Here is a 26,907-nt window from a genome sequence, read left to right as displayed (position 1 = left end):
TCTTTAATTCTAATAATAATAATAATTTTTTCCAATACTGGAAACCTTTCAATTATACGTGCATGCTTGGGTAATGAAATAAATTAATCACTAACATACAAGGCAAAAAGCGCAAAACTTCTTATGCATGTTAACTTGCCAGCTGCATTCCTTTATTTTGGATCCAATAGTTGCAAAGCGGCAGAAAACAATAAACTTGGATTAAATTTATAGCTTTCGCTTAATTGTTACAGCACTAAAACTGTTACAAATTTTTATTAGGATGCCCAGTGGAAATGCGTTCAATGTGCTGCGATTTTCATGATTATCAATGAATTTCCGCGTAAACGGCAAGTGCTTTCTTGGAATTTTCATTATTCTTTAGTTAACATTTTAAGTTGAGTCCACCTCAACTCTACTCGTACTAGTCCACTTGAGCGGAGGTGCAATATTTCCGATGAGTCTGTGGATAGCGAAAGCAATGACGATTGCACCCCGTTTCATTCGGCTGGAAGGGTCAAAACGACCCGCCTCCGATGAGTTAGTTTCCCGACCCTGCCGCGCGGCGGTGATCGTGGGCGGGCGGCGGGTCGGAGGCGGCGCCCTCCCGCTCTCGCATTCGTATCGAACGCCGTCTGGGCGGCCCGCCGTCGCCTCGGCGGCCGTGGGACTGCTCGAAGGGACGACGGCCTACGCCGCCTCGCCACCCGACCGGGGGGGGGCGATCTCGCGACGGGAGATAGTCCCATACTTTCGAGGGAGCGGTTAAAGCCTTGACGCAGCGGGCGGGCGTCTCGGAGGGAGGACAGGGTATCCCTACGCCGCCGCTGCCGCCGCCCACCGGCGCCGGGCAGTCGGCGGTTTCCGCCGCCCGGACTCTTAAGGCTCAGTCGACTCAGTGCCATTCGGTTCGCGCACCGGCTCGGCGTGAGCTGCGATTTCAATTCCTATTGGCTGAGGCGATTGGTGCCTCTTCACAATTAACACCATGGAAAATTATTACGAACCTCTGGAGATGGACCAGTTGATTGCGGAAGTGAAGAGAAGGCCGGTGATATGGAATAGCAATCTGGAGGATTACAACGACAGAGTGAAGAAGAAACAAGCCTGGCAAGAGGTCCTCAAAATGTGCACCGCTGGCTGGGAAACTATGTCCCCGTTCACCAAGCAGGAGAAAGGTGAGCTATCTTTTATTTCCACTCTTTCATCCTTTGTCTTCCTTCCCCGTTGTTATATCGTTGTTTTTAGGGTATAGTTTTCATAGAAAGTGTCTCCTAATTAAAGTTCGAAAGTCCTCTTCATTAGAAGTATCTAAATTGGTCTCTGAATCTAAAGCTCTCCTTCAGTCATAAATAATGTGCGATGTATACCATATTACGATTATTCCATGTCTGCCTCCTTGGCAAAAGAGCTTCCATAGTCAAATCCCATACCTCATAGCATTTCGCTCGTGGAGGACGTTATTTGCCCTATATGCTTTTCGAAAAGATCCTCGTCGAACCAGTATCCCTGATAGGCCGTAGTATCCATAATATAGGTGTCTCTGGTATATTTTGGTTAAGTATTATATTTTTAATAAATGTATATATAATATATATATATATATATATATATATATATATAATATCTTATATATAATATGTATATTATATTATATATATAATATATCTTCGAAATAGAACGCTTTTCGGCGACGTACAAATATATAATAGCCCTGATTTTGAAAACTGCGGTGTACGAAACCATTTTCCAATTAATTACTACAACAACAATACATGGCTCCCGGAAACCCAAGCATACCTTTGGAGATGGTCAAATCTAGAGGACATGAGTATTTGTAATCTACATCTACATCAATATCCCTGCAAGCCACCAAAAAGGTGTGTGGCAGGGGGTGCAGCACCAAGAGGAAAGGGTAAGGGATGAGGGGGTTAGGGTTTTTCAAATGGATGGGGAAAGGTGAAGGGAACCTGCAAAAAAAATATATATAAATATAATCGTATAACCATGCGCAGTCGCTACCTTGTAGGTAATATTACGAGTCGAACCGTTCTTTGGTCATTTTAATAAAATAAACTGCTGTGAGTCGTGTTTGTAATGAAATTGGACGTGATTGCATTACATTGAGAAACTCTTATTATTCTTGACAGTAGTGGACTTTTACAATGCGAACACATTTTTCCTAATTGATGAGTATTTGCATTAAAAAACTCTTTCGCGCTTGGATTTTTCTTTTCATTTTATGTTTCAACAAAATATTAATGTACAATATTAATGATGATGTAGGGACGGGTGGCATGTCATCTGGAACCCCCTCCTTGAATCTGTGTTCATTGCCAAGGGGATGGAAACGTAGCAACCGCCTCTCTCTCTCTCTCTTCTCTCTTCCTGGGGTAGATTTGACCACTCTCTGGTTCCTCTTCCCCGCCCCGCCCCAGAAATAAATGCTTCGCGCAGTTACAAGGGGCAGTGCTTTAACCTTTGGGCACACGGACTGGTCAATTGGGGAGTGACAGACTAGAGGACGCGGGAAGTGAAATATCAGCGAGGCATTATCGGTTGTGACTGTCGCGACCCTCCTCCTCCAGGCCTCTCCCCCTAATCTTCTTTCACTTTCCCTCCGCGTGCCCCTCGGCCACTACACACACCACCCCCCCACCCACCCTCCGAGTTAAAAATAAAATGCACCCGCTCGCCACCGCTGCCGCGTCAGACCGCCCGGTCGCCAGTCGCGTCCTTGCGGTCACGGCCCGACCCGTGCCCTCTCTCTCTCTCGCCACGCTTTTATTTCGCGTGTCCTCTCGCGCGGCCTATCTCTTGTGCTCGCTGCTGCGATTAGCGTGCTCTTTGCCTCCCCCCCTGGGCACTGCGCCTCCCCGTGTCCTCCCCCTGCCCTCCTCGTTCCTCGTAATGCGAACGCCGCCCCCCTCTGACATCCTTGGCGAGCGTCCGCACGATGCCCTGCGATCCGGCGTCGCAAGGTAGTGTGTGCAGCCGTGGGTTACACCATACACCATCGGGTCGAGGAGCAATATGGGAAATCTTTTAACTAAACCGGAACCAAAATATGTAAAAAAATATATCGCGAACTCAAGACGATTGGTGTCCAATAAAGTAAAATTGTGCCGATCGCCTACAAGATAAAGTGGCCTGGATACTATCTTATAATTATCCGTGTGTTATAGTAATATATTCTCATACCCTTTTTTCAAATGCAGTTTTTCCTTCCATCATAACGCATAGAGTTTACAGTGAAACATTTTTATATTGTATGCATACGAAGTGGAAAAGGGGATCGAGATGGTGCGGGGGCTAACGTACTGGCTTCCCACCTAGAGGGCCCGGGCTCAAATACCGGCGGTGTTAAATATTTTTCAGAGGTATCTCGAGCCCTACTTGAGGTGCTTGTTGGAGGGCACTTTGGGTGAGTACACCGTCCGTCGGATGAGATGTTAAACTGCGGACCCCTTGGCGCCTTTCGTAAAGAGTAGGCTAATGCCGACGTTGGGTTTCTCTCCACTCTTCATCCTTTCCTGTCCATCCCCTATGGCGCAAATGACCTCAGCTGTCGGTCGCTTCCCCTTAATACTACTATTACTACGAAGTGGAAAAATAACTGCTGAGAAATTATAGCGATGGAGGTTGTTCTAAATTAGCTGTGGCATGAGTTTTCATTTGCATTTCTTGTGAAAAAGCTCGCTGGTATTCTCATTTCCCGCATATGTGGAACGTTTTGAGAACTGTATTATTTCTATCATTCTCTCTAGATTAAATTATTATTTCATTTTGTTGCAATTTTTATCAAGTGTTATTTCATTTTGTTTCATTTGTAGCAAAACGTCATTCTAGTCCATGTTTTTTAGGTGAGCCTGTTGGATATAATTCCGACAATCGCACCCGTCAAGCAATATAAAGCGAAGGCGATTGTCTGATGGTACATTTAAAATACGTAATGAATTTGTCCTTGAACCCTCAAATCTCAATAAAAACCATCATCCAAATTAGATGAAAAGAATAAAAGCTAAGAGCTTGTCCTGGTATACTTTACTTTAACTGGATAAAACTTTTTAAATTAATCAAAAGTAACATTAATGCTTTGAGAATTTAAAACGTTCTGGCATTTCAATTGTGGCACATGGGACGCTTGACGTTAGTCATTAAATATTTATGAAAATAATTGTAAAATATTTTTCCCAATTAAGTTTCTAGAGCAAATGAATTTGCAACAAAATTAGAAACATTAAACCTCACCTTGTGTCCCTGTAATTTATTTTCATTCCCCGAGCATTAACATGCTTTTTTATTTGCCTCCAAAAGGTCATTTTTGTTTTTCTTAAAGTATAACAACGAGCTTTAAAGTGATGCTTATGTCATCAAAAGGAGACCGCGTTTATAGCAAGAGATACTAGGACTCAAACTCAAGTCTTCATGGCGTAGAAAGTACTAGTATGGCGCCTAATAATCAGTGAATCTATGATAAAAGTTTTTTTTAACTAAGAAAGTCGAAGAGATTTATATCACTCATTTAATTCTGTGTAACTTGGTGAACACGAGCTAAAAACATGCGATTAAGTATGAGTAACATTTTTAAGAGGTCAAGTAGTTTATTGTCAAAACTTATTATCGAAAAAATTGTTAGATTTTCAATAGCTCAATTAGGAATTCAAACAAAACATTTTATTATTTTCTTATATCTTCTTTCCAAAGTGTATTAAAAGTACATGTATGTATTTTTATAATCGCTTTAATGCGTATTAATTATCCAATGAAACTACTATGACTACTATATGGTGGAATATCATGATTAATAAAAAAGTGGAAATTTTTCCACAAAATAAAATTTATTAATGCGACCAGTTTCTATGTAACTACATCATTGTCAAGTCCCCTGACGATGATGTAGTTACATTGAAACCGGTCGAATTAATAAATTTTATTTTGTGGAAAAATTTCCAATTTTTTTTATTTTAAATTTACTATAACTACAGTAAATACCCAAAGGACTACTTCTTGGCAATCGATTCGTGTCTACGCGTTCAAAAAAATATTGAACAAAATGCTGCAGTGGTAGCTAGTTATTTGACTGACCAATGAACCATAAAGTAAGCACTTAACCAATTTGATACGAAAGATTAGATCGAAGTAATCCACTAAGATGTCAACTAGAACAGCAGCTACTCCCTCAAGTATTGAGATCGGGCGTAATCGATAGTGAGTTTGTACTCGTATAGGATCGGGTCGGACATACGTACAGGTCGCCCATCCAAGTGGACCGCCAATGGGCGCATTCGTGCAGTCGCCGCTTCACTGCTTTCCTCTTTCCTCCCGTTCGATTCCCTTGTCCACCATTCTCGGAGATTGCTTTCACCTGAATGCGAAGTCGACCACTCGTCTGAAATCTCGGAGAACGTGAAAGATTGAGAACAGGAAGCAAGCAAGTGTGAATTGTGTTCTCGATAATAAAAATTGAGATTAGAGAATAAAAGAATTGAACTCAAGTTAAAGTGATAATAACATTTATGGATCAATTAATTTATTTAGGATTTAAATTATCCCCGGTACTTTGAATTCTCTCCTTAGTAAATCTTTTTGAAAATATTTATTACTAACTGACCTTGATCAGTTGCTATGGTAAAATGGAGTCTTTAGGAATTAGGGGACTAAAATTGACATCTTTGCTGTATTTGGGTTGGGTACATTGTTGCTGTTTACTATCAGTAAAAAAAGCATTGTTCATCCGGTAATTTTTATCCGTAATGCTAATATGGCGAGGCTAGTAGCTTTCTCATTCTAGATTATCAATATATGTACCTAATATGCAAAATGAGCTTGGGTAATATGTATAATTACAAAACCCAATTTGAGAAATTCAGAGGGTTCAATCCTGCTTTCACGTGAACATGGAGGGACCGATTAAAAATTGCAACGGCATTGACAAAACTCCTCCCAGAGGTCCCTAGCAATGAGAATATTCCGCCTTCAAGAGGGTCGAGACCGTGAACGGAGTTGGAAACTTTGCGTTAGGGTCTCAGTCAGATTGTGTATTTACTTCTTCAATCTTCAAGGACACGGCGCTGATAAAGCTTACCTATCCCGTTTTCACTTTTAGCATGGTTCCCCCGTCCCAAATTGGTACTCGTAGTATCGAGTCTCTCCCTTTCTCTCCCAATAGTTTTTTTACTAATACGACCAAGGTATTTTTATAAGAAGAGTTTTGGCAGGATTTATTAGAAGAGTACTGGGTAAATGTGATGAGAAAGTCAAAGAGAAATTTTATCTTTCGCTGGTTAGGCCTCATTTGGAAAATGTTGCAAGTACTATATGGGATCCTCACGAAGTTGGAGTGATTGCCGAATTGGATCGCGTGCAGCGTAGAGGAGCTAGATTTGTAAAATTTTGTTGTGATAAACTTAGTAGCGCATCCAAAATATTAGAGGAACTAAGCTGGGAATCATTTAATGGAGCGAAGGTTAAATTACAGATTGAAGCTCTTGCATAAATTGGAAGGACGTCTCTCTAGCATTATTTAGTTGAAAATGTTTTATTTCCCCCCATCGCACTACGGTAGGACACATCATGCCAATAAAATTAGAGAGATTTAGTATAGAACTGATAGATTTAAAATGTCATTTTTCCCACTGATGATGAATGGAATTAGAATGAAATAACGTCTGTCCGACCACGCTATGTGGGAAATGACTTGTGAGTCAAGGGCAGTAATCACCCCTACCACACACCCTAGTGGTAGCCCGCAGGATACTATATAAATCTAAAAAAATGTGCAATCAGAAGTTAAATACCAACATTAAAATGTATACCAAATGGATAATGAATTATTCTCCGAAGTTGATCTGGTAGTAAATTAGATTTTGCAATAGGGAGGCGAAAAACGAATTCATCCTTCGAGCTCTGGTCTTTCCATACCACTTTTCGTCGCCTCTTTTCAATCATTTAACTGTAAATTTTAAGCGGGAGAGTTGATATGATGGCATTTATTTCCACGGACGAATCGTTCAGAAAAATTGAGAACAATTCCGTAAGAAAATGGGAATTTTTCTCAGGGAGTATCATAGCGTATTGTCTTTCAAGAGCTAAGTCATTTCATTCAACCTCAGTAGAACGCATTTGCTCAATGAGTTCCACAAATTAATCGCGTTGATACCCAGGAATACGTTTCATTTGACGCGGCAAAGCGATAAAATTTTATCATTGAAGAGGGACGGAATGGATTAAGCAAAGTGTACCCGAGTGCATTACATGCATATTGTATCGAATATGCGGCAATTAATTCAAAAGGCTCACACGGTTGTTGCGGTGACGTCTTCCTTTCGGTTGTTTCAGCATGGAATCAAGGAGGAAGTAGAATTATAGCCGATAAAGAGAGAGTAAACTGATGAGTCAACTTCGAGGAAACAGTAAATGTGCCCGGAGGTTAAATTGGGAAGTAGCTGGATGTTTCAAGTCGTAGTAGGAAGGAGAACTGTAGCCAAGTTAATAAGAGTATGGAAGAGACACGGCCATTTAATCGTCACGAAAACAGGTAGGAAGTACGAAGAAGTAAATGAAGAAGTAATCTTAGGCGAGCAAGAGGAAGACCACGCAAAATTTTGCGTATAATAATTGTCAAATATCACCCAAAACCTGCCTTTAATTGGTAGATTAACAACAAAGATGATGGATGAGCCTAAGATAAGGGAAGTTTTTTCATGGAAGTTTTCGTCATCAAACTGGTCAAAGAACTTGATTTCATCCGGAATGACACTGGTGATTAGAAGATGATGGACAGGGGCCTTCATGGCTAATTGGCTTATTACAAACTTTTTAAATAAATTTGTTTATTAGGACCCTGCAAGCCAGCGCTAGGGCGTGGCAGGGGGTGAGTACACACCACACTAATTTTGACCCAAAGATTTTTACCCCGATTATTGAATAAAATTACTGGGATAAAATTAATCTAATTAATTAAATGAACTAAATTAATATCAATAAATATCAGCAAATATCAATAATTATTTCAAATTTGGCAGGAAAGGTGGGTGCAGGGCATATTAATTGGTGATGGGATTTTAAAGACGGTGATATAGAGGGAAGAAAGTTAGGCAATCGAGGAAGGAATGGGATGGGGATGTTGAAAGGGATGAAGAGAGGTATGCAGAATCGAGGAAGGGTTTATTGTAGTGTTGGATGACAGGTTTCTCTTCGGCGAGGCTAAGAAATGTAGGAGTGTTACCTTTGTGTCCTCCCAAAACGGTAAACTAGTTAAAAACAGTGCGAATGAAAATATTGTTTTTTTATCAAGAGAATAACTGTGTTGAATCAGAAGTAATTTTTTAGAGGATTCCCTACGCCATGCATGTTGCTGAAACAAACTATTGCTGAATAAAATATTGCTGAAACTAATTATTTCAAAGAAATTAAGATCCGTTTATACAAACGGCGAGACAGGGGTTTTAAAATTCTATGTTCTCGGCACACGGTGCGTTTTTACATTGAAATTCGTGAAGAATGGTACGCAGAAATGAAAGAACGCGATATAGCATTCGGAGAGGGAGGGAGTGTTTGCATTTGCACACGGTCACGGAGCAGCATGCGTCCGTTTCCCATGCTCAAATACTTAGAGCAGGGTATGCAAGGCGTAGGTCGTGTTCGAGGGTCAGTTGGTCATTTAATAATGCAAACTTAAGGAAAAGAGAATTACGGGAAATAAAAGAGTTTTTTCTTAATTTTTCTACGTATATTTCTTTCACGAAACACTTCTTGTATTCAAGCGTGCATAATAAAAAGACATACATACACTCAGTGTATAAAAATCCTTCACATTTTTGAAGCCCGTCCCGGAAATTTTATTTTTTCGCGTCTAAGGCTGCGGTGCAGCCAAAATTCACCGTAAACTTTGTAAAGTTTACATGCTTTCAGTAATGAATGGCTCAAAAGTTTGGACAGTTATGAGATGGATTTAGGGAAGGCCGTACAAGCATTCGTGGGGAAGTTAAGTGGAATGAGATTCGTTGCGTTCAGACGGATGAAATTGTTGAATTTTCATTTCAAAAGTTCACGAAAATTGTCACTTCGCAATTAGCTTTCAGGTCATAGAAGTCCTGGAAGTTACCAGAAGTTCCTTTTTACAAAATTATTTGAGGAAAATACTTGCATATTTTACTATCGTAAACCATTTCAACTCCCTCCCCCCTGGTCCCCCAAAATGTTGGCTGTGTGCCACAAAATCCAAGAAACCCATCGGCGCGAATATGTTAGACGATGAAAAATTGCATTCAAGTACGCGTCACGTCAAAAACTGAGATTCCAGTGGGAACTTTTTGACCTCCCGCATTAGGCCTAGATTTGTCATTAGTACAGAAGTGTTATTTTTTTAAGTGGCGATCAAGTAGAAAAATTAAGTCAATATGCACATCATTCGAATTTATATTATATGTGGTTCACTTCAAAGGTCGTGACAACTATTTTTCCGAAAAAGTACTTTATTTTTAAGAAATTTCACAGTATGAGATTATCTATTTGCGAAAGGGAACAATATACCCTTATGGGAAGTTTTAATCCGATTAACTCATTGCAAAATGGAGTAGATTGCGGAGGTCAAAAAAAGAATTTTGCAGATTCTCAATTGCATATTCTTCAATCACACAAAAAATAATCTCTTCACTTATCACACTTCTCATCAAAGAACATCAAGTCGTATTGTTACAACAAGGCTCATAAAAAGGATTAAAAAACGACTCTGTAATTTTTCAAACTTACAATTTTACATTGTTATCAAATTAATCATGGGTTAATTCCACCAAACCAGATTCCTACGTGATAAGGGTAGAAAGAGAAACTTTGCACTTTCACATAAAGATATAATGCTTCACACTGTGAACTTGCACTTCCATTAAATCTTTATGTGGAAGTGCAAAGTTTCTTTTTCTACCCTCATCACGTAGGAATTCCACACAGTTGAGCCTGAAACTGTTATGCTTATCAGATTCGAACGATTGATTTCCAGACTAAGAGCTTTAAAAATTGTCTCAGAGTTTGACAGTCACTTGTTGTCAATTGCTTTTTTTGGGACATTAATAGTAATGAATTCTCAACGGTGATTCCGATTTTGTTCCACGTAATACTCTTTGCACCTACTTAATCCGATTAATTATTACACGGGTAGGAAAAATTGTCCATTTTAACTCATATGCCTTGAAAGTTTTCTCAAAAGGAAACGCACTCCTGAAATATTGGCTGCCATGACTTTTGACGTTTCCATGTAATAATAACGATACCACAGTTGTTGGTTTGATAGTTGAGGATATAACTTGCCTAGTGCTAAGGCCGATGGCATGTGAAATTCACACATGAGGGTAGAGGGCCCAGTTCGTTTCACTCTACCTCACGTGATTTCCTAGGAAGGTTTGGTGCCGGAATAATTACAAAGTTGCACCGCGGCACCCTGCCCAGAGGCCTCCCAGGGCCCCCAAGTGGACAGTCCATCGCTTTACCCACCGGATATCTCCCAATACTTATAGCGTAATGGTAATATTTTTCCCCTATGCATAGTTCGATTCTCCTCGACAAACCCTTGTACATTTTCACAGCAGTCGGTAAATTTCCGGCTGATTTGTATTTTAAGCAAGTTTAATTCATTTGTGCAGTTTACTATGCACGAAATTTTCCAGTGAGTTCTAATCCAAAATCTCCAATTCGTATCTACCTGGCGCTCTATAATTATCCAGGACAACTTTTATCGAAGCATTTCTCTGTACCTTGTCTAATTCACAAATTAAATCATATTCTACAATTCAGAAATAGGTCCTTGCCATTTGCTCTCCAGAATCCCCGATATCTGGAACCTTAGGTTTTTTTATGCTTCCCTTTGGTCTTAGCTGTAGATAGGAGTGCTAGGCATTTGGATGTCTCCGTTAGGATTGCAATGTCCAATCGCGGAATGAAACGAAGGACATGATTCCTCGTCGGTGGAATTGTTTCAAACGATTTTCCTATTATGAACATCATGTGGTATTTTTATATCCATTTTGATCATTTTCATCCACAGCGAAGGAAATCCAGAAGCGGTGGAAAAACGTGAGGGACCACTACGTAAGGGAACTTAAAATCATTCACGAGGGAGTCGTGCGGAAGAAGAGAAAATACCTGTACTTCGACCGCCTTTCGTTCCTGGGAACTCTACACCAGAATAAAATGTAAATAGCAACCCTATATTAATATAAGCAGCTCACACACTCGTGAGAAACATTTCATTGATAGCGCCCTTTGTAATTGGATTGGCCCGATGCGGAATCGTTGTAAATATTGCACTGAAATTATGAGAATTTCATTATTTCCACCTAGTCCTTTTTTCTCGTATTCTCTTCAATTTTCCCTATTTACGTATGTTAGTTTTAATTTAAAAAAAGATACATCATAATTTAATTCCACAATAATGCATTGTTTCACGTTATGTATTCGTTCAGAAGAAATTCAGTTGACTATTAAAACGTTAATTTTTAACTATGTCTTCAGTAAACGAGTTTATCTCTGCTTTATTCTGCCTGAAAATTACCTTTAAGGCTTAGAAAATTGGTTGAAGGTACCATTGGAATGAAATAAAGAGTGCAAAATTGAGTTGAGAGATACTTAAATAGGGAAAAAGGGATATGGTGATTGAATAATTATGAACTCCTTGAGTAAGTATACTTGGTCCCGGTTAATTACTTTATAACAGATATTATTATCGGTCATGGGTACCTTAGGTGCTAATTTTGCTGATTACTCTCGGAAAAGGAGTCTCAAACTTTTGGACATCCAATGGTCTTACTTTTACTTTCGTGATAAAATAATCGGGGCAATCAATATCTCGGCTTATATTGACTTTGACATATATTTTCGTGCACGTAGAATATGAGTAATATGAGCAAAATAGTATAACATTTAGTAAAAAGGAGCCAGTGCTCGTAAACGCTATGTCACATGATTTCGGAAAAATGACTGCAGATTGCTATGTTTCAATTTGTTCATGCTCTGAAATGGAATATAATGAGGTACGATTATTGCGGCCTCATATACTGCCTTTCATTCTACAAAATTTTTCCCAAGCATGTAAAAGTGCGGAGAATGTTATTTTTTTGTACTTCGCTCTCTGGGCATCCACATGTAGTCTGTACAAATTGAGAATATGGAACGTTCACTGAATTATTCAGGAGCACCATTCAAAGAGTAAATTTTGCTCGCACAATTTTGCAGCGAAGAGCAACTTTTGGTATAAAATCCCGCTCAGATTGTGTCAAAAGTCTTTTGTGAACGTCTGCGTCACACTGAATGTATTTTCCTGACAACTTATTTTCCATTTGCTCGGAGTTGAGATATACGAGCGTGGGACTTTACGCCAAAAGTTACGGGGTGTTCACCCGTTGTGGTTTCGTTGATTGTCTTGAATTAATTAACAGACTTAGTTTTATCTCGCGAGTTCTCGAAACCACGTGGCAAACCGTTAAATGAACTGAGAATAACCGGAGTGTCATGAATAAAAGAACATGGAACGTCGGACGGAAAAAAATTTCCAGTTTAAAGAACGAAAATTTTCAGTTTTTCAAGGGAACACTTAATTATTTCTCCCAATCAGATTCATAGAATCATTTAATTAATTTAAATATTTCGTAGTTATCAAAATACTAGTGCAGAGTTATATTATAGATTTCATCCTACAGGCGATATAACATAATAATATTTGGGCGACTTGATTCTTTTTCCCGGGAATTCCTTTAGGCAAATGGGAACTCATCCCCACGGAGTTCGTAATTGAAAATTAACTCTTTAAATTACTCCATCCGCTTTAGTTATTTCAGTACCCTACAAGCCACCGCTAGGGTGCTTGGCAGGGATTGAATACACTCCAGACTAATTTTGACCCGAATATGACCCTACCGCGGTCGGGTCATATTCGGGTCAATGTTCTTCTGATCCCTTCTCGTTTGTGGAAAAAATACATCTTAAATCTTATCTTTTCTACACTTAATTTTTTACATCTTTCTAATTTTATTGAAATGATTTGTCCTACCGTAGTATGATGGGGGTAATAATACATTTTCAACATCACTGCTAAAGAAACGTCCTTCCAATTTTTGCAACAGCTTCAATCTGCAATTTAATCTTCGCTCCGTGAGTGATTCCCAGCCTAGCTGCTCTAATATATTGGATGCGCTACTAAGTTTATCAGAACAATGTTTTACAAATTTAGCTCTTCTACGCAGTACGCGATCCAAAATTTCGAGGGATTTTATTTTATAGTTCCCAGAATTTAATATTTAATATTTGATAGTCTTTCGAATGAAGTAGGAATGGGATGGATTCTGGATTTTCTTCCGCCAGTACAGCTCACAATGCGCAAGCCAGTGTGCTTACTTAAGCAAATTTTTATGATAACTTGTTATGTCTTTTGCATTATCCTTGAGTGTATTTGGCAACCATAGTGAACAACATGCACTATAATTTTAGATGTCTTTTAAGATTGAAGGCGACACCTAGTCCATAGAAGTGTTATTTAGACTGCCGTAATATCACTTTCTTAAGAGTCATTGGTTCATCGAGCTCCGTAAGAAGTTAAACGTCTACAGTCGACTATTATCTTTACTGTTTAAAATATAAATTCAACAAGGAATTTTCAGATATTTCAGACTTTTTTTCATAAAATCATTTCTCTTATTTTTGATAAAGCTCGGTAATTTTTCCAGCATAATCTTCATTCCATTGTATATTTTGCTCCAGAATTCTTAACAATCTAGGTTCAAACTCGATTAATTTTATATTTCACCTTTAAATATTTTTTTCTTCAATTTTCCCCGACAATAATTCAATGACAACCTCTTTCTGAAAATATTTCTAATCTAAGATTTGCTCATCACTCTTACAAAGGCGCATGATTCACTACTTTTTTTTCTTTATTTATAAACTCACTATGAATCTCGTCATCAAGCTATTATTATATTTCTGTACTCATTCATCACGTTTCGAAGCCCAGAATTTTCTTTAAATTGCCAATGTCTAAGACCTTCCACGTCGATTCCTGAAACTATTCTTGGTAAATTAGTAAGCTTTTTCCTTCGCCCACTCCTCATATTCCCCACTCCTCCCCCCCATGCTCACATTAATCTTCTTATCTCCTTCTTCCCCGCATAATTCACACTTTTCCTAAGATCAGAGCCTTTGGCACTTCCCCTTACCTCTGAGTATCTCCTCCCTACAATTTATCTCCTCTCTTCGAAATCCTCCCATTCTTTTTCCTTACTTTCCAGCCGGATTATTTTTCCTTCGTCCTTATCGACGTTAAAAAAGCCCTTCATTAACGCCTATCACCTATCGTCAAAGTCAATGTACATGATCACCGAGCTTCATACCCTGCGCGCGATCTCGAGACGCGATTGTTAACAAAAACGGAACATTCGGGGCCGTTAAGTTCAACGCAACGCAATTCCTGGCGTAGATACCAATCACTGTAACTAGGATGCATAAACCCGTGATCGCATACTTTGCTACTGAGGAAAATTGGATTACAGGTAGCCATAGCGATTGGGCGGAGAAGAATATCAAAGGTCTTGTCCCAGGGTTGCCATTAGAGCGTGCGTGTTAAGTTCACTCAATGTTATACATGCATTGTTAACTTGAATAAAAATATATATTTTTGTGGCAACATATAAATAGATTTGAAGAAAGTATTGCTTCGGCGGCAGCCATTTTAAGTTGGGGCACAATTAATTAGTCTTTGGCAACGATTACAGAAACGGTCGACGAGCAATAGGCTATGCTAACTTTCTGCTTTCCTCTAAAGAAATCGTCAGACGAAGCATCTGCAATGGGACAGAATGCCTGAAGACAGTCTGCTCTTATCCAATTCTCAACGAGGACATTCGCATAATTTATTGTGAGGAAGAGAAAGTTTATGCTATCTCGTTAGATTGGTGTGAAGTGTATATGTGATGCAAGTTTTATTGATTTGACTCAATTATTGCATCAAAAGCTGTCGTTGTAATTTGGACCATATTCAGGTCACCTACGACAACGGTGGAAGTAACACGGGGCGTAGCATTGAGATTTTCAGCGAGCCAGCCGAGAACTCCGCAATGACCTAGGAGAGACCTAAGAATATCTTCCCTCTAGCGTGGTTCTCCGCCAGGAGACGGATTCACAGATTCATTAGAAGATGGGTTTTAAAGAGGGGAGGTAGTCAATTTCAAAGGAAGGTTGACCCGAAGCTGAAGAAAGATAGGTACTGCTACTGCCAGTGTGATTATAGATCGACAATAGCATTAGCGTGTTATCGGAATTATTGAACAATAGTTTGGGTGCCACTCACATTCTGGCAACAGATAAGTTACACAACAGAGGTATTTGTTCCTGTCACTGCATCTCTGAATCCCTGTCTCCTGCAGAACTCAATTGCTTTCTCCCCGCGGTCATTCCTCTTCACTAAACCGTAGTCCTTCATCCCATTGACATCTCTTCCTTCACCTACCGTCGCGTTCCCATCCTCCATCGCTATCAAATGTTTCCCTGCAGGAGCACACGCGACTGTCCTCTAACTGATCGTATACCCAATCGACTTCTTCCTCTTTATGATTGCTTCGTGGAATGTACACCCGAATAATGTCCAGGTTTATCGGTCCTGCTTTTACTTCTGCTAGCAATACTCTATCCTTTACTTGCTGTATGTTAACTACGCTTAGTCCAACTTTTTTGTTCAAAGTTACTGCAATTCCTTGCTGTCTCTCGTCCCCTCCACTCTATATTACTCCAGTATTCCACACTGATATTCTCACCGCGCATAGACCTAAAAATATCTATTTTTTTTCTTCCCATCTCCCGCTTCATACTGTCTAATTTTCCTGTCTTCAACATCAGCCTAACATTCCAAGTTCCTATGCTAACTAATTTTGCTGTCTTCTGTGTTGTCTGTGCTGCTAATGTTGCTTTCGTTTCGCAAGGATTTCCTGATATGACGACCGCGGACCTTACCCCCTCCCCTATCGGGTACGACACACGATCGATTGGGTCGAGTCCCAGAGTTGCTAGGACTCTTCTTCATTAAATAGTCCATCATGGTATTCTTCGGATTAATAGTTGAGTTGGCTTCAATTTACCTTCCTCAAAAGGGTTGTTAACGTGAAACACTCGATGGCCTCCCTACTGGGGTGGGACGCTTAATTGGGTATCAAGCGCTGAGGAAGGCGGAATCGAACGGATCTGTTTTCTTTATATCTATTTCCATGTGAATGAATATATATATATATATATATATATATATATATATATATATATATATATATATATATCTGATATACGTGATCCTGCCATACCAGGCGAGAGTAAATATTATTGCCTAGGCCCACTCAGTTCTACAGGTCGTCAGAACACCCGGGCCACCAAATTACGGGTAATAGTAGTATATAGGGGAGGCGACTGATAGCTGAGATCATTTGCGCCATTATGGATGGACAGGAAAGGATGAAGTCTGGAGAGAAACTCGGCGTCGATATTAGCCTGCTTTAAACGAAAGCTGCCAAGGGGTCAAACAGTTTAACGTCCCATCCGACGGCGTTCTGACTCAAAGTGCCCTACACAAAGCACCTCAAGTAGGAATCGGGATACCACTGAAAAATATCTGCCGCCGCCGGGATCCCACATTACGGCTTTCTTACGAGCTTGCTTGCTCGTATCTTTCATTTCATTTTATTAAAAAATTCGTTTCCTCGAAAGAAACAACTGGAAAAATGTTTCCTTCCTTCCATACAGGCATAGTAAGCAAATTTGTAGGGATGGCTAAACCGGTCGTTGAGCATTTGAGTAGGGCTATAAATTTGAAGTTTGGCATCATCGATCAAAACTGCGTGAAAAATTTGTTAAATTTGCAAAGAGCTGTTTTTGAGGTTTTTATTCCAGATTAATTGAATAGTAGCATCATGATATAGGCATTCAATCGAGTATAGAGGATCCCCTTTTCGCTTTTTTGAATTGCGTTTGTGTCATGATATTGGTCGTTAAAATGGAATGAAGGTAAGCAATTAAGTTTTCTTATTCTGTTCACACAATGATTACTTTGTTCAGAGTTATCTAAAATGCTTTCAAACGTGATTAGCCAAAACTTTTTTTGACTAATTGGTTGAGGAAACTGTCGTCTTGTCATTTTTTAAATTACGTCATACGTGATTTATTTGTTTTGAAAGGCAATGACGTGTGAGGAATTGTTTCAAATGGATGTCTAAAGTTTTAATTCATTATGTTTCTCGGATATGTTTGGCGCTTGTTTATTATTATAATAAGGTAATCTACCGGTTAAGTTAGGTTTTCGTTGGACACAACTATAAAATAAATATTTTGTAACCGTTATCAAAACACAATCCAGCAACCTATTCTACGTCCAGTCCTTCTTCATCTCTGTGTACTTTCTTCCTCCCTTCATCCCGTCCAACATTCCTATCCTGCTCCTTCCCTTTCCTCGTTTGCCTAACATTCTCCCCTCAATCACAGTCTTCAACATCCCACTGCCGGTCAATACCCCCTTCATCCACTTTTCCTACCTCCATAGGATTTCTCCCAACAAACCCCTCTCTTCGCCCACCACACCAAGTACATCCTCATTTGTTTTCTTCTCCATTCTTCTCCACAACAACATTTCAAAAGCCTCCAGTCTACGTCTATCCTCCTGCTTCAATGACCACGTTTCCGCTCCGCTCACATAGCTACGTTCCACATCAAACGTTTTTACGAGTCTTTTCTTAACATCCTTACTCAACTTCCCTGTTATCAATTCCCTCCTCCTAGTGAAAGCCTCTTTGCCTAGCGCAATTCTTCTCCTTACGTCCATACTACTTTGACCGTGTTGATCCAAAAACACTTCCGAGATACGTAAACTGTTTACCTGCTCCAGTTTTTGCCCTCATATTTTAATGTTTAGCTTAGCCTTTTTCTTTCTAGAAAATCGCATAACCTTTGTTTTACTAATATTGATTCTCATCCCATACCTGTCACACTGAATTTCCAATTCACTCAGCAATGCTTGCAACCCCTTGGCTTTCATTCCTACATTCAGTTCTTCCCATGCGTCTTTGATCATCTCCTCTGCATACAGGTTGAACAGCAACGGTGATAATGGACAACCCTGCCTTACACCTCTTCCTAACACTGCCCATCCGGACTCCTCGTACTCCACTCGAAATCGACAGCCTGAGACATGTATAGGTTGCGGTTTACCCTCCTTTCCCTCCATTCTATTCCTATCTTCTGCAATACACTCATTTAAAAAAATCAGTCAACACTTCTCATTCGCATATTTATTTCCAACTCCCGTGATTTTTGACGGTCAATGTACCCGTCTGTTGATAACTGTCATGTCTCTTCCGCCAGCACATCGACGACCCCGAGATTCAAGTCTTCCTTGATGCACGGCGAGGAGAGCAAGCAAGCAAGCGTGGCGGCTCTGGCGCAGGAAGAGTACAGCAATGGCGAGGATACCCTGTACGACGGACGACTGTTGGGCGACGCCCCATTCGCCGAGAGGGGCAATTCGTTGGAGGGAGGCGACGAAGGCAAGAGCGGGAGGGAGGTCAAGGCGGCGGCCGTGCCGCCTTCGAGTCCGGAGCGGGCGGAGGGTGGCGGTGGGTGCGAAGCTGCCGCCGCGCCGAAGACCTTCCCGCCGTGGGAGGAGGAGAGGGCCAACGACGGGATGTCAAGCGGGGAGAGCCGCGGGAGGGCCGTTTCCCGGTTCGACTTCAAGGCGAACCTCCTGGAAATCCTCAAAAGCAGCGTGGTTTGCCGGGCGGAGCAGTCTGGGGACGAGGATCGCCTCTTCATGTTGTCCCTCGTGTCTGAGTTGAAGAGGGTGCCGGTCGGCCGTAGACTCCTGGTGAAAACGCAGATCATTCAGGCCATCCTCCAGGGGCAACAGAGCAGCCGGGACCCGAGCGCTTCCAGATGATCTCGCGATGGGAGGGAGTGGCCTTTTCCGGGGCGAACCTTGCCCGAATCGCCTTTCCACGAACGACGGGTGAATTCAGTGTTCCAGGGCCACGTCGTCCACATTCAAGCCAGCCCAGCCAAGCCAGAGATCAATTTCACTTGTTAATAAATGTGTTGTTTCTAATAATGTGGTGTCTTTCTCTGAAATTTACCCTTCATCTGAAATCCCCGTTCCTTGAGGATAACCCACCAACTTTGAAGAGTATGGGCGAGGGCTCGAAAATAAGTGTCCCTGCAGGTCAGGGTTCGCTTCCCGCGACGCCAGTTCCACAAATCCTCACCTTAAAATTTAAATATTTTGTAAAATTGTGTCAAAAATTCAAGGAGATACGAAAAATCTACTATAAATCCCTAATTATAATTATCATTTGGTATTAAGCCTGTTTCAGTTTTGTAATTTTTAATGGAAATGTCCCTTCAGAGTTTCCAAAAATACTTTTAAGTCATTAAGTAGTCATCTGCTTAATGTGCATTACTGTCACGGCATCTCGCGCAGTTTCTTGGAGAGGTGTTAAAGGCAAAACGCCCCTAGTGTGTTTAAAGTTGGCTCTAACCTCGTGGACTCTGGCGCATCGCGCACAACTTCGAGTGTATGTAACGTTGTATGTACGGTGTTTCGTTACAACATCTTGTTCCTTTAAAAATCCCCAAAATCCCTTTGTGAGAGAGAACGCCTCGGTGGCTTAATTGGCTAAGACAATTGGCCGGACAGCGAGGCATCCGCGTTCGGTCAAGGTGAATAGTTTTCACACCATGAAAACTGTTGCTTAGGGAGTGTGTTCGAATATAAAGCATTACTCGACCCAACTATTTGCCCTGCGCATTTTCCGGGATGAAGTAATTTCTGCGTGCGTATTGCGTACTCGTATTTCTTGTAACCCTAGAGAAACATCGAATCACACAGTGGTCCATACCCCCTCGCACTCGAAAGCCGCCTTTGCCCCATAAAAATTCTTCGCAAAGCTAAATATGTTGTTATTTCTCTCTTGTTTAGTTATCAGACAATCAAAAATCAGGAGTATTATTGACTATGACTAAGTTCAAGGCAGAAATATCATCTTGAATTCCAGAAGGTAGCCATTCAGAGGTGCAATTTGAAAAAGCAATCTGTTTATTTCATGTCAAATTTGATTCCGTGATATTACGAAGTTGTTCTTTTTAAAAATCTAAAATGTGATATCTCCACTTTTTTTAAGGCAATTCTGATGAGTTATGATTCGCGGCTTGAAGACGACTTCGCCAGAAAAAAAAAATTCTGATTCCTGTCTCGGAGTACGGACGGTTATTATGGATATTCGTCTCATCCGATAATAGGAAATTATGTAATGAATTAGTAAAATGGTTCTTAAGTTACCCCCATACAGGAATTTCACACTATGATCTACCTCGAAAGTAGAATTATAGAAATTTCGGTTTCATTAATCAGATGAAACGATATTATCCTTCAAAGTGCCTCTTAAACAGAATTTCTCCTGTCGTTACTTACGATCTAAATGCTGAGTTCATGTAAATTCACGTGTCATACAGTAAAATCGGGAAACTAAATACTTTGATTTCAAATTCAATTCATACATAGTCGTTGAGTCACATTTAAAAAGTACAAAAGTGTATATTTCGGAATGAGATATTTTTCAAATTGATTCGCTGGCCACTCGCTATTTTTCAGACTCGTAAAATTCTCGCGACAGTAGCTGATGCTCAAAAACGCAGTTGAAATTCGTGCTCGATTGGGGGGAAGTCACTTTGGGTGAGCTATTAACAGCGGAACAACGGCAAATGTACCCTTTTTTTGGAGCATAGCGTCAATCTCTAATTAAACGTAATTAAAATACCATCTTATAGCTCTTAAGACCAAATACGCCGCATAATATAAATGCCGCGTAATATAAATGTCGCATCGACTTGAATGGTTACGATTTAAAGAGTTCTTTAGTTATTAAAAGAAATAATCGCTCTTTTTTTATCAAATTGGGAAAAATCTCTTTTGAGTGGGGAATTCCTAATTATAAATTGGGTGGCAGCATTCACTCTTACGTGCGATTCTAGTTCCTATTTCCAAAGCATCTGTGTTGACATTAAATGTCATGCCAGCAAAAACGAATTTACGAAAGCTCATTCCCTGCACAATTTTCATTTAATCATTAATGACCCAAGCGAGAACGGACCTCCAGTTTCTTGCGGGAGAATAAATTCAAAATCATCTTTTGTTCATTGCGAAAACCGGCAAAATTCAGTTTCCTCTCATTCCCTTTAATTCTTGGTCGTTCAAATCGAAGAGAGGTTGAGAGAAGGCGTTTATCCATTAAATTCTAGTGCTGTCACACCCTGGAGGCTCCCTAATTGGACTAAGTATTTATCTCTTGGACTTTTCCCGTGGATATTTCCATTCAAGCTTGTTCCTGACAAATCCTTTGTGTCTCATGCCTTCCCCAACACATCTCATTCCTCTTTTTATGTAGTGCTGAACATGTAACAACACTCTCTCGTATATGGCCTCATTTCTTACTTTCTTCTCAATTAAATCTTCAACATTCGTCTCCCTCTTCGGATTTCTGAGGCTCCCATTGCCTTCCTGTCTCCTTTAAAAAGAGGCAGTTCTTCTAATCCAGTGAGAAAATGTATTCTCTTTATATTTCTACCTGCATTCTAAAAATCCTGTAAAACCCGTTACCGATTAGGGCTAGTACTAGTTCAAAGTAAATGAATATTAATAATATGACTTTTTGTCTATTCAGGTTCTAATCTCGCATGCCATATGAATAAGTTGATCCAATGGACGGATTAGGATGCTGAAAGTCTTAATCTGGCGTTTGAAGTGGTGATGTAAGTGGCACCAAGACGTCCACCAGACGGAATTATTGACCGGGTAATTAATTGGCCGTTGCTCCGCAAGAAATAAGTCGTTTCGATTTCCCACTACCCTTTCCTTATTTCTAAGTCTCATTACCTACCTCGTGCTCCTAAATGACGAGAATAAACCCAGGAGTCACCCTTATCTGCTGTCTAAGATCGCCATTGTTTTCGTAATTTATATTCGTGAATAAGATAACCTTCATGCCACCCTTAAATTTCCTAAGTTATCTTAGAGTATTTCATGGATATAGGCACACAAATGTCATCGCTTTTGAAAATATCGCGCAGAGCTTAAAATAAGTAGAATTACTAAGTGGTATGAGTTAGTGATTTGTGACTGGACCTTGGTCTATCGCTTGATCTTACGGTGTCCTTCCCTGTGCACACGAGGTGCTCGCGTGTTCTAGTGGATTGCTGCTCTGCATGCATTTGTGACTTGCCTGGCCTTAGAAGGAAGACGGGAGGCTTACGCATTTCAGCAAGGTTAGGGGAAAATTTATCCAGTATAAAATTCAATGCATACATCGAGTGTGTGTGTGTGTGTATAGAAAAGAAAAAGAGGACACCTTAGGTAGAGTGAATGCCTCAGCTCCTATCAGGAAACACGTGTACTTGTAGTAAAGTAATTTTTAAAAAGCCTGTGGAATTGAAAATTCAGGTTTTTCGCTTGCCTGAAATGCTACAAGGATTTCGAAAAATACTTTATATTCCTGGAAATTTTCGGTTTCCACTCATTATTTTAATGAATGATTCCTACTTGTCACTTTCCTCTTGAAAAATGCTGCGTGAAAATCCTCATATTCCGACCACACGCCGATGTGAGTGATGTTTTATTTTCATCGAGTTTTTTTAACACTTTTATTTTCTTATATTTTGAGTTATCGTTTCTGACTGGCTGCGATTAGTATTTATCATCGAGAGGAAAAGTTCAAATTCGTTCCTCCCAAAATGACTCAATGAGATTATCATTTGCCGACGAGAAATTTTTAGGTTTTTCATGGGTTAACTAAATTATAAACCTTTTGTGTCGATTCAGTCTCACTCACTTCCCTCACCTCTGATGGCATTCTCGTCTACATTTGTCCTCTATTTTTGTAGACATAATAAATTAATTTATTTAATAGCACAAGATAACAAAGGAAATTCTTCAGTTTTTTTAAATCCTTCACTTTGAAATTTTTTTATCACATTTCCTTCTGTATTGTCGGGTTTGCGATATTTATCGGCTCGGACCAACACGTGACCCAAATTCCCTCGTTTTCGTGCCGATTTGCTTGCGAGAGAAGGGGAGGTTTCAAACGTGGAGAGAGATGATGGGGAGGGGGTGGGGGTGGAAGGGAATGGAAACCCCAAGCCCCGGAGACTCGTGCGGCATCGAGGTTGAGTAAACCCATTAGGGCTCAATGGGCGAGGGCCGCGGTGCGAGTTTGCGGGACGTTATTCCGCTGGGACTCGAGCGACTCGAGCCGCTCTTCGCCCTGGTTGAAATGGGAGGCGGCGGGAGCACCTGCCCCCTGGTGACAGGCTGGCGGCGGGATCTCAGCTATCGAAGCGGCCCGGTGCCACCGCCTGTACCTCTCCCCTCTTCTCCTTTGTGAGGTTTAACATCCATTATCCCGCGAATCGGCAGCCACGGAACCCAGCGAACTGAAAGACTGGTCTCTAGGTCAAGGTCTGGTCAAACAAATTCATTACGCATGCTTATCTTCGTGGAATGGAAAGATATCAATTAATGGTACTTATAATTTGGCAAAGGTGGTATTATATTTTGAAGGAAATTTCTTTGGCCGATTTAGCCCTAGCTTTTTAACCACGAATTTCTTCGTCTCCATGAACGAGACGAAGGCGCATGAATTCTCTGAAGGCGTAAACCCAAAACCAGCAGGAAGTTTAAAACTTCAATTTGGAAGTTTTGGTCTATTTGGTTTTTCGAAGTTGCATATTTATCTGCAAGAAGTTTGACGTGATTGATTTTAATTTATTTATGCATGATTTACAATTGTAGTATAATCTTCATCATATATGATATACAAAGAATTACAGACAATCGATACAAGGCAATATTATCATTTACCACAGTGATATAATATTCACAATATACAATAGTAGTACATATTAAAAATCTATGAATGGAATACTCAATTCTGGTCCTGCTAACCCAGTCAGTTCTTGCTTGGCAGCAGGTGCCACGTAAACAAAAATGGTATCTTAAAGAGTATGCCATTATAAAGCTGCATACTTATATTCGGTGCCACGTTTTTCCAAGCCCTAATCCATCCTGCATAATAGGCAGCCTTTAATTCTTTTAATATAATATTCTTAAATCTTTAGGCATTTCTTTCAAAATTAGATGTAGAGTAACCTCCAATTTTCTTCTGCCTTGGTTAGTATGAAATTTTTTTGATATAAATATACTTAATATTGGCCCTTAATGGTAATTCCTTTTTATTCAAATCAGGTATTTTATATTTGTCATAAAAGTAGTTTCCTATTATGTTGGCAGATCTATACAGCCTAATACTAGCATCTGTGAGATATCAATGCAGAAACTGTCAATTAAATTCCGCCAGTGTTTTTACGTTGATCTCTTCCCGTCTCAAGCCTGATCACAATTCCTTCCCTCTATCGGCGAGCTTGTCCTTCATCTACATACATACGTACCCATGGAAATATCAATATTGGAGTTTTAATTTCCTGTTTGAATGAAATACCATCGTGACATTCGTAAAAGTCATACTCTGAATAGATCTCTTCAAATGTTAACTTAAATTATTCTTTAAATGTTTCGTCGCCAAATAATCTAACACAGATCCATTTCAATGAGCACTAAAATCACGTGCATTTACTTTTCTAAATACGCCATGCATAATCACCGAGTAATCGTCAATTTTTATACTTAATGATGTTTGAGATCATTTAAACGTGAAAAAGTGCTACGTTAGTTGAATACAAAAAGTCACTTTTTAAATCATAAATTCGCTTAAAAATGGATGACATGCCTCTTTTCAACTAGTCCAATTAAAATAGAAGTTTCATTATTGATCCTTACGAAAATGCGAGTATGTCAAAAAGGTAACTGAACAGCCCCCAAATGATGGCAGCAATTCTACACACTCACACACTCTCGCCCTCTCGGGGCTACATTATGGCGATGGACAGAGAGATACTCTTCGCCGGTGATCCCCGGAAGCAAATCGTGTCATGGAGCATGAGCTTGACAAATGAACGAGGCGCAAAATGAAGAGATATGCTGGCGACGAGTGTTGAAAATTAAAATCACATCGCGAGTGAGCCGCCGTAATCCTATTTGACTGGTGCAATCCTGTGGGAATTTTCTACTTGCCAAAGCTTGGCCGGGCAAATTTCAGGATTCATCCTATTCTGACACGCAAGGGACAAGTGTGGCGCGAGCACTGAAGTGTGCTTGGGGAGTTAGAGCGGTGTGTGGGTTAGTCGGTCGGTTGGGACTAGAGCACCCACGAATTTCACGGAAGGGTGACTAACCCACTTAATTTTCCACTCCTCAAACTCTTTATTCGAATTAATCACGTTGTTTCTTTGCAGATTGCCGCGCGGGTTCGTAGTATTGGCGTGCCTGTCCGCCATACACTCCGAAGAACAAGTAATACGAAAGGGAATGTCGCCACTATAAATGCCTCCAATTTTAACCACAAGTGCTGTTGTTTTTTTATGACAGTGCAGTGCATTTTTAAGAGAAATTGCGTTTCAGACAATTCATTCAGATAAAATTGGTTTCAAACCTCGATTAGCTAATAAATTGAGCCAGATATTATTAATATTAGAATAAATATTTATTATATTACTTAAACTATGCCCCACATAAATTATTTAGCGTTCTTACAGAGAGTTCAGTGTCATCCATTCCCGTTGTCATCGTTTTGTTACCCTTTTAACTCATGATTTAGAGAAAATACAAGTATATAATTTTAATTAACTGCATTCCGAGCCTGAAAATATGAATATGAATGCTATTCAATTTTGATTCCAACTTCGTGTATCGTTTTTGAGAAACCAAGTCAAACTATAATAATTGACTTAATATGCATGCCTTTAGGGTAGCCAAATGCAGCAGGTAAGGAGAAAAAACAAAAATATGCTGTAGTAAAATAGTTCACCTTGCAACATCCATTAAATTTGCCCATCTATTTCGTGCTTCATAAAGCTGCTGGCGATCGTAGATTAAATAAATATGCCATCGAGAGGAAGGGAAAGGTCGCGCCATAATGCGGTTCCTCGCTGAACTCCACCTTCGCCTCTTTCTCGCGTTGTTTGTTCTTTGGAAATCTCTTTCCCACCCGCCCTCGAGCCATAAGGTTATCACAACCTTGTAGGGTCTATATTTTTCTTTCCCCTGGAGTTTTATTTTCTCGACGAACGGCGTTAGGGTGACCCCCACGTGAACTTTCAGCTCTGGAAGTGAGGATGGCTTTGAAAGGGAGAAGCGGCGGGGAAGTTTTGGTCAAGGGGAAAGCGGCCCATTCGCCGAGGGTGGTAAAGGGCGCACGCCCCATATGACGCGGGGCCGCCAGGCTGGGCATCACCAGCACCAATCGTTGGCCGGCCGCTAAGGCTTCGAAAGAATCGGAACTGGTTTTCTCATAATTCAAAATATGTTTTTATATGATTTGAGGTGGAAACAAAGTATAATTTTCAGTCTAGCTATAATAGCAGGGAATTAAATGTAAATGACAAATTATTTCAACTGGTATGTACATTTCATCAAGGAGGATTTTGATTTACTGCTATCAATGACACAGTTTCAGGCGTAACATGGTGGAAATCCTTCATAATGAAAGAAAGCACTTTGCTTTTCCACGTGGAAATTTTTTATATATATAACAACCTAGGTTTCGTTACAGGGTAAATTTTAAGTTGTAACGAAACCTAGGTCGTAATATAAAAAAATTCCATGTGGAAAAGCAAAGTGTCTCCATTCATCATACAGCTATCAATCGGAAAATCTTACTAGCCAAAAATAACACATTAAAATGAAATAATTTATTGAGTTATCACATGTGAATGAATAACTGCATTATCACTTTAAGTGTAGGCAGTGAT

The 26,907-nt window shown here is 40.1% G+C and overlaps 2 protein-coding genes across 2 annotated transcripts in view; both read left to right on the top strand.

Moving 5' to 3' along the window:
• Positions 1 to 26,907, top strand: part of LOC139695781 (lutropin-choriogonadotropic hormone receptor-like) — a 484,244-nt gene that overhangs the window by 430,263 nt on the left and 27,074 nt on the right. The gene's annotated exons all lie outside the window — the stretch shown is intronic.
• On the top strand, positions 749 to 19,082 carry LOC139695759 (uncharacterized). The gene is made up of 3 exons (XM_071594537.1): positions 749 to 1,157; positions 11,024 to 11,171; positions 18,364 to 19,082. The coding sequence occupies exons 1-3, from the start codon at positions 968 to 970 to the stop codon at positions 18,932 to 18,934; spliced, it is 909 nt and encodes a 302-aa protein (XP_071450638.1). The 5' UTR covers positions 749 to 967; the 3' UTR covers positions 18,935 to 19,082.

The sequence above is a fragment of the Hetaerina americana genome, unplaced genomic scaffold (assembly GCF_022747635.1).
Source record: "Hetaerina americana unplaced genomic scaffold, ioHetAmer1.1.p SCAF_63, whole genome shotgun sequence".
Lineage (NCBI taxonomy): Eukaryota > Metazoa > Arthropoda > Insecta > Odonata > Calopterygidae > Hetaerina > Hetaerina americana.
This window is presented reverse-complemented; position numbering and strand designations above follow the sequence as displayed.

What these genes read in the sequence shown, in the direction of transcription:
- LOC139695759 (XM_071594537.1), top strand. Translation starts at nt 968, where the DNA reads ATGGAAAATTATTACGAACCTCTGGAGATGGACCAGTTGATTGCGGAA. An exon ending in GTTCACCAAGCAGGAGAAAG is followed by an intron (nt 1,158 to 11,023) that starts GTGAGCTATCTT and finishes TTTCATCCACAG; the next exon opens with CGAAGGAAATCCAGAAGCGG. An exon ending in ACTCTACACCAGAATAAAAT is followed by an intron (nt 11,172 to 18,363) that starts GTAAATAGCAAC and finishes CTCTTCCGCCAG; the next exon opens with CACATCGACGACCCCGAGAT.